Genomic DNA, 8,645 nt, shown 5'->3' on the forward strand with positions numbered 1-8,645 from the left:
AAGGGGGGGTTACAACAAATTTTTTTTTTTTTTTTTTTTGCAATTTTAAAATTAAACAATAAATATTTACTATAAGTTACATTTTGCATAGAATTATCTTTGGGATCTGAATCCATTGGAAAAAGGCATGCTAATTCCAAGAATCAGGGATGAGAGTAGTTGGAAAGTAAAAAAGAGAAAATTCAAGAATGAATGAATATATATATATGTCACTATTGTATTAATATATTTTGCTTTGGCTTTATTCATACAATGTCAGAAAGCACTCTGTTTTGCGGATATAATCGTGTGGGCTGATGAAAAGATTATATCTTTTTTTTCCGTTTTTTTTAAATAAAATTTCATCCTTTTTTTTTGTCTTTTTTTTAAAAAAACTGTTGTTTGATATTTTTTTACTTATTATTTCCCCCCTTTTTTCATATGTCTATAATTTTTCTTTGTTTTTCTTCATTTTGAACTTATGTTTACATATATATACCATATATATATTGTTTATATATACATATATATAATTTTATATATATATATATATACACACACACAAAAATTTGACAAAAAAGTACAATTTTTAAACTTGTAAACCATGTGATTATAAATCCCAATAATTAATTTTAAAATTGCATGAATATATTAATAAGAATCACATGCATGATTTCAAATTAAGAGAATATGAATCCCAAAATGAGGCTTTTAAATCATGTGAATATGAAACTCTATATCGAATTTAAAAAACGCAAAAATACAAATCATGATGTGTAATTTTTAGATCACGCAAATACGAATCACGATGCGTAATTTTTAAATAGCGCGAATACGAATCCCACTAATTTTTAAAGCATGCATAAATAGGAAAATCAATGTTTGATACTACAACTGCAAAAACGAATCACAACATTGGATTTTAAGCTCGCGTGAATACGAATCGCCACATAGGGTTTTAAAAGCGCGTAATTAGAAATCGCGATATTGGATTTTTAAATCTCATAAATAAGAATCGCAATGTATGACATTTAAATCGCCTGATTAAGAATCGTAACGTTCAACTTTTAAATCAGGTAAATACGAAAATAAATTTTTGAGGGAGGAATGGAGACTTCAATACTTTCGCTTCGCAGAAAATTTAATTCCTCATAAAATATTTCAATTTGTGCTAAAAACATTTTTAGCGGAAATCCGCGTATCCACGGAAGACTCACATCCCTGATAGAATATGCGATTTTGAGTTTGATTTCATAACCTAAAATATGGACTGCAAAATCTGCATATTTGAGGTTACTCCTTCGAACCATTTGGATCATATTCTAGAACATGAAGATCCTATCATTAGATGAATAGTTATTCAGTGAGGTCCATTTATTTTTTTGCACACTGTACACATTTAAACAATATTTAAAAGTATTTTGTATTCAATATGTCACAATTTTGTTAAATTTTTTTTTAAAAAAAAAGAAAAATTTCTGTCTTTGACTGTTGTAACACAATTTGTCGATTTACTAACATTTTTACAAACTCGTTTAATTGCCCGTAAATAAATGCACTGCTTTTAATATATTTAGTAATTGTTAATATGCTTATACACTCATCTTAAAGCAATGTTAATCCTAAATAATTCCAAATCCATCGTAATAAAATTATGCTTATTCAGAGAAAGTATGGTTTCATGTCTGTTTTTGCAACTTAAAATATTGTCTGCACTAATTAATTAGCTTATTACAGCAATTTTGGTTCATACTGATTGGTGAAAACTTCTACTTTTCTCAAAAATCATTACAAATATCGAGAAAAAAAATTATCTTCTTGAACCTATTGAATGCATTCAAGAAAATCTTTACAAAGCCATATGTACTTATCTAATACAGAAAAGGCGAACCTTTATGTATCAATACTTGATCCAAGAGTTCCCTTGTCTTCTGGACTGGGTTCAAAATTACAAGACTACGGCATTGAACATTGGTAGACGTAACCCCAAAATTGGGTTGGTTGTTCAATGATGGTTATAAAAACAAAAAAAATTTATCCAGAAATTCCCTTATCTTTTGGGATGGGTTCAAATTAAGGCTACAGAGTTGAACATTAATAGTCGTAAACTTAGAATGAAGGTGCCGAAGCAGTTATGAAATTATAATTACATTGGTAGTTATAAATTGATATTATGAACTTATTAAGTTATTCTTAGTGAACACAAAATTCGAAGGCAGTTTTGGAAAGCTAAATTATATTTTCTTGCGTCCATATTTCAAATAAAGGTAATGCACTCCTACGCTAATGCATGGCGTGTATAATAAAAAGAACTTTATATATAACTTGAATTATTCCCATTCTAGTGAGTTAAAAAGCTGCAAATGAAAAAAAACATTTTTGGATTTATAAAGCTTCATTTGACTGACATAAAATATTTAAACATTTTTTTCACTTGCACCCAACAATAAACAAGACCCAGTGATATTACAGACAATTACTGACTCAGAAATCAAGAGATGACAATAATATTCTCTAATATCCAATTAATTTAAGAGAAATAAAAGATAATTTAACTTAATAAAACAAGGTAGCTATTATTCAAATACAGATATAACAGTTCACCTGAGCAATCATACGTAACAAGGCTGTGTAGCAGTACTCTGATATAAGTAAGTGATCAAAGCCAAAAGATCATTTATAGCAGAGAAAAATATAAGTGAATGGAGCAAATGCAGCATACAATTCCCCACCGTTTCTCATTCCACAGTCGCTGTAAATTGACTAAGCTCAGAGCCACCCCTCTGGGTCCCATATATGATCGTTCCATGACAAATCGAGCAAGGACAGCTGGTAATGTGGCATTCCTGCGACACCCTTGGTGAAAAATGCCTTCAAGGGAACCCTGCCAGGAGTGGCATCATATTTGGTTGAAGGATGTCACGCTGGGTTGTGATGGCACAATGGATTAATATTACAGGTGATTGTGTGTGGTACACGATGACACCCCATACTATCGTACAAGGGGTTATGATACTGTACAGCAGGATTGAGGCCATGAGCCTCCAGACTCGTAGACGATGGTGATCACTAAATCTGGATTCATATCTGAAGATGACCTGGTTCCATTTGGTTGCAGTTCAATCTTGTCGAGAGTAACTTTACTTTGAAAGGAAGCAGCAGTTGGCATCAATCCTGCCTGCGCTGTACAGATACACAACTCTTATAGTTGGTGGGTGTAATAGAATGGGGTGCCATTGCATACAACAACCCCTTAATATTGATCCATGGTACCATGACATGCCTTGCGGTAGATTTGTGACATATTTCAGTCACACGTGTTGGCCATTCTGGGCAAGGCTTCCAGACGCCATTTCTTAATGAGACAATGCATGGCCTACACTTGATCCTCAGACTTGATACTGAATAAGCATATCTGGGAACACTTGGCACAAAAGTTGGACTGTTGATTTTGTGGCGTTTTTACAGCAATTGTGGAGCTGCAAGACATTATAAAGGACACTTATATCTGACTACTTCCGTGCTAGAGGTGGGCCAAGAAGGTACTAAAACTTCCAATTATTAGTATTTTATTCCGCAATAAATGATTGTTTTTCAATCACTTACTTACATCAATGTTGTACTTGTTTTTCAATCACTTACTTACATTAATGTTGTACTTGTTTTACAATCACTTATTTACATCAATGTTGTACTTACGTGAGATTTTGTTTCATTCTGACAACTCTTTATAGGTGAACTCATTTTTATGGCAATGAGTCTTGCTATATTTATAGAAGTAAAATATTCTTATTTAATTTTTCATTAAATTTAATTGCTTCTTTTTAATTTTCAGATGTTTTAAAGCATAAAAAACAGCTTGGAAATTAATACTATGGTTAAAACTTGACTGATATTATAAACTGTATTGATTCTGGATGGTTTTTCCAAATCTCTAAAATGAACGAATCGTTACACCAAATTACCTGTGAGAGCAATGAAGTGTGGCTGTGCAGTTAAAGCTTGAAACAGGACAGACTGTTGTGTCTCTGGATGGAAGCTGTGAGTGACTACTTGAGCAGCTTCTTCAGATGATGTGGAAATCTATAAGAAATCATTACATGAGGGTGGCCACTAAATCAGGTTTTCCAGCTAAAAATCTTAAAATTTCAAGGTCAGCGTGCTTGCACAAAGTGTAGGATGGGTACCAGAAAAGTGTTAATATTAAAGTATTTTATTTAAAATGTTAATTTTTTGAATATATTACCTTGAAAAAAACTTCGATTAAATTTATCTTTACAACTTAGCCAAGATTTTATTTTTCATTTTTTAAATTTTTCATATTTTGGTACATTATTAATTTTTAAAAAATTAAGATAGATGAGAAGAAAATAATTCATTTAGTGTGTAGAATATATTGCTTTTACTGAATAAAAATGTTTTAATGTGTTTAAGTAGTTTTTGCACTAAGTGTAGGCAATTGGAAATAGAGTTACCCGAAAACCTAGCGAAAGTAATATATTTTCATTAAGCAAAAGAAAATAATTCCAGGAGATTATAATGAATAAATTTTTATATTTATTTACATTTCAATACAATACATTTATTTACACTACACATTCGAGCAAGATAACCTGTCTCATTACAGTTTACTTTAATTATTATTAATACCATTTTCTATTATTAGTGTGAATTTTTTAAAAATAAAAAAAAACTGCCCTTGTTAGGATTTACGTAAAGCGGTTAAGAATTTCAAATGATATAGCCTTTCCTTTAACGGCTTATAACTTATCAAAAACTGATATTTGTAAGTTAAAGTCATTAATTCGAAAATCCTCAGTTGAAAATGATACCTTGGTGGCCTAAAAATATTAAGTTTAAAATTTTGGTTATCTGGTTGACAGTTAGTAATGCCCAACTAGAAATTCACACCTGTACAGTGCAAAACAAAAAAGCAAAGTTTTTGTTTCCTTATTAAACACATATGAATAAAAAAAATTATATTCTATGATTAGATATCATTTAACATGTTTCCCATACATTTGCAAGCTTTCTTTGGGTAAAAAGAGTTATTACCTCTGGAATGCAAGCAAGATTTACAAATATCGTCATAACTACACAATTCGAACCAATAATCAAATATTTATTCACAAAACAGTAAATGTTAACATATAATTGGTTTGTAAAAGAACCTTTTTTTATAAATATAAACAAAATGTGTTATAAAAGGTTGTAATGAAACCGAGAAAATTAGCATCAAAGTAACAATTGTGACCATTTGTCGACAAAGTTACTGTTAGCAATTATATGAAAATGAGTGATTGGTTGGCTTTGTCGAGAAAAAAAAATGTATCGATTTCATTGGATGGGAGTACAAATACCTTTCAGAAGAAGAGTGCAATAAAAATATAATCAACTAAAATTTGGAGAATTTCATAGCGTTATTAAAACATTTTAACGTTTGGTCAAAAGAAATCATACCCCCAAAGCATCAGAACAAAGTCGAACAATAAATAAATTCAGCCCAGGGGGTAGAAGAAGAGAAAAATAAACGGAAGCAAATAAATCCATCACAATCTTTGCCTTCCCTAAATTACATAGTCTCCCAAAAGGTTTCTTGATTCATTTAGCAACCGTGGGATGGCATTCTAGTTTTACACAGTTATAATAGAACAAATTTTAAAGTATCACTAAGTTGATGAACTGTTTGGCAATACATTTCCATAGATAAAAAAGGGGGCATAATAATTTCAATTAAGAAAAAAATTCCAGCTTTTCTTTAAAATTCTCTGATTTTTACCAGGTTTTTATCCAAACTTACCCGATTTTTGCAGTATAAAAAAAATTCCCCGATAATTCCAGGTGAGTGGCCTCTCTGTACTTAATAAAGGCAATACATTACATACTTTCAAAGGTATCAAAAATAAGAAGTTTTCCAACTAATAAAAGGATAAAGTATGTACCATGCCTCCCCCAGTTCAGTGAATTTCAATAAAAAGAAACTCAAATAAAACAGCAAAGCAATAAGAAGTAATTTGAATGAAAGATATCACTAAAAACACATTCAAATTAAAAAAAATAAAAATTTAATGGAAATTAAACCAGTTTAGAAAAATTTTAACAAATCTTAAAAAGAAATATTTAGAATAATCATCAAAATTAAACCTCATACATTGCACAAAAACATTCTATTTGTGAGAAATTATTAACTGGCTCATGAGTGAAAGAAATATTTACACTATTCTCCCATTAATAACCAATTTTGTGATGCAGGTTTGGACTAAGGCAGTCAACCGCTGTGCTGATAAAAGTATATAATATACTTTTTATAATTTTTTCACGTTTTAACAGCGTGAACATCTTTGTCGGCCCCCGTGACAGAATTGCAGCGACATGGCAACATTGGAGCAGTATGTTACAGAGTTCTCGCAGAAAGATTTATCTTTTGAAAAGTAAAAAAAAATTTACTTTCCTTTTGTACAGAAATTTACACATAATATTTGAATCAAGCATTTAGATAATAATTTTTTGACATGCGCAATTTACACCAATAGTATCGTAAATTGATGCGATGTTTCGACCGAATTTTTGGCAATCATTGATTTTCATGTGGATTTTAAATATCCCGATATATTTCAAACAATTTGAAAAATTGGAATCATGAATTTGAGTACTTACTTTTTAATGCAATATTTTATCAAGTTTTCAGCAGTTATTGCTATTGATTTCTCCCAAGTTTTTAAATCCGATATTTTTTATACGATATTATTTATTACAACAATCTCGAAACGAAACACACATATGAGGAAACCGATTCGAGTGATTTTGTCGCCGCCCTTTCATTCGAAAATTAGTATTATGGATTTCATGATTTTAAATTAATTTTTTTACTCTGATGATTCTTTACAAAATGTGAAAAAGGAAATTATTTGTGCGTCTCCTCCTTAACAAAATGCGAGACTATCATCCAAAATATTAGAATAAAAAATTATTACATGTTCAATTAAAAACAATTATATACATATATTCGTAAAGACAGCACTTTTATTATTTTACATTAGTAACATATATGCTTGTTGCATATATGATTAGAAGAGCAGATTTTAATTATTCTTATGTTTATCAGATAGCAAAATTCAGTCCAAAACTTTTATTTTTTCATAATAACTTAAGTTTAAGATAAAACTGAAGAAAAAAAAAAATGGTTGTGTAAATACTTATTTCATTTCATCACTTATTATAATGGTTTTATTTTCAAATCTCTTTTTCGCATTTTTGCTTTTAGGGTGAAATCAATTGAAGATTTCAATAGGTAATTAAATTATCTCAGGTAATATTTAAATCATANAATGTGATATATATATATATATATAAAACTATTGTTTTTGACAGTTTGTACTATACATCCCTTTTTTTAGAGTTAGTGTTACTCATTCCCATTTTGTAATTTGTGTTACCCAGATAATATTAAATAAAGACATCCTAATCAGGTTGCGTAGCCAGATTTTTCAATAAAAAATAAGCACTCAAAAAATAGTTTTAATCACTTTCCAAGAAAAAAAAATCATAATTAGGATATGTGCAGTTATAAATTTTTTTTCTATCGCTTTAAGTTCTTGCTTTATAAACAAAAAAATCAACGAAATGCAAAAAATTTTTTAAAAAACTTAACATAATCCTGAAAAAATATATGCAGTTTGAATATGCAGAGAAAATCCTGAAAATCATGTTTTTTTTGTAATTTATGACAACAATCCACCCGCAAAAAAAAAAAAAAAAAAAAAAAANAAAATAAAAAAAAAAAAAAAAATCTTTTAAAATGATAGAAAATTAAGCATTTTCTTAACACTGAATAAAAAAAAGCACATTTAAGGGCTTTTAAAACATGGAAATCGAAAATAAGCACCTTTTAGCACTTTTTAAAAGCGCTATGCGCCCTGTCTAATGCAAACAAAATGTTTTCCTATTATATTTTACATTATCAATAAAGTTATGTTATTTACTTCAATAATATTATTCCCATATTCTATTACTTTAAAACTGATAATGGAATCAATTAATCGAACGATAGACTAAGTGTTTTCAAGTTCAGATTTTTTTATTCTTTTTAAGCAACCCTCTAATTTACAAGCTAAACGCTTTTACAACAGACATTTTTGCTAAACGTGATAAAAAATAAAAATTTAATATAAAATAATATTCAAGAAGCAATGCATTTTTATTTAGAAAATATAAATTTTGAAATCAAAATGGCTGTCGAAAGCATGTGTTGCAATTCTCGAACACTTTCTCCCCAAGCATAAAATAAATGAAAGAAGTTTTAAACTTTCGATAATCTTACTTCGCCGCCTTCCGCAGTTGATGAAAGGTTTTGAGGCTGTTGGTTGTTTCCCGCGGTCTTCAGGGGGTCTCTGTTGATTTCTCTCGGCAAGTCCGCTAATACAAAACTCGGCTCAGTTGCCATGGTAACAGTTTCCAAATGTTGCTCTACCGTCGCCACAGCAACCAGTTCCAGATGCAAGATAGAAAAATAACACAGAGCCAATGAGGAGAGCGCTCATACTCACGCAAAACTAAAGTAAAACCGGTCGAAAAATTTTTATCAAGGGAAGAGAAGAGAGAGGAAGAGGGGGGGGGGAAGGGTAGTGGAAAATAACTAATAAATAATTAACAAAGCACACTATCTT

The 8,645-nt window shown here is 29.9% G+C and overlaps 1 protein-coding gene across 1 annotated transcript in view; it reads right to left on the bottom strand.

The window, feature by feature from the left end:
- The window catches only part of LOC107445531 (transcription factor RFX3), a gene marked incomplete at its 5' end in the record, with an annotated part of 45,322 nt that extends 36,877 nt beyond the window's left edge, over nucleotides 1–8,445 (bottom strand). Inside the window, 2 exon segments of the mRNA XM_043055531.2 lie at nucleotides 3,945–4,062; nucleotides 8,300–8,445. Coding sequence (XP_042911465.2) covers nucleotides 3,945–4,062; nucleotides 8,300–8,422 — 241 coding nt within the window.
- Nucleotides 8,446–8,645: the final 200 nt, after the last annotated feature.

This window comes from Parasteatoda tepidariorum, chromosome 4 (assembly GCF_043381705.1).
Source record: "Parasteatoda tepidariorum isolate YZ-2023 chromosome 4, CAS_Ptep_4.0, whole genome shotgun sequence".
Lineage (NCBI taxonomy): Eukaryota > Metazoa > Arthropoda > Arachnida > Araneae > Theridiidae > Parasteatoda > Parasteatoda tepidariorum.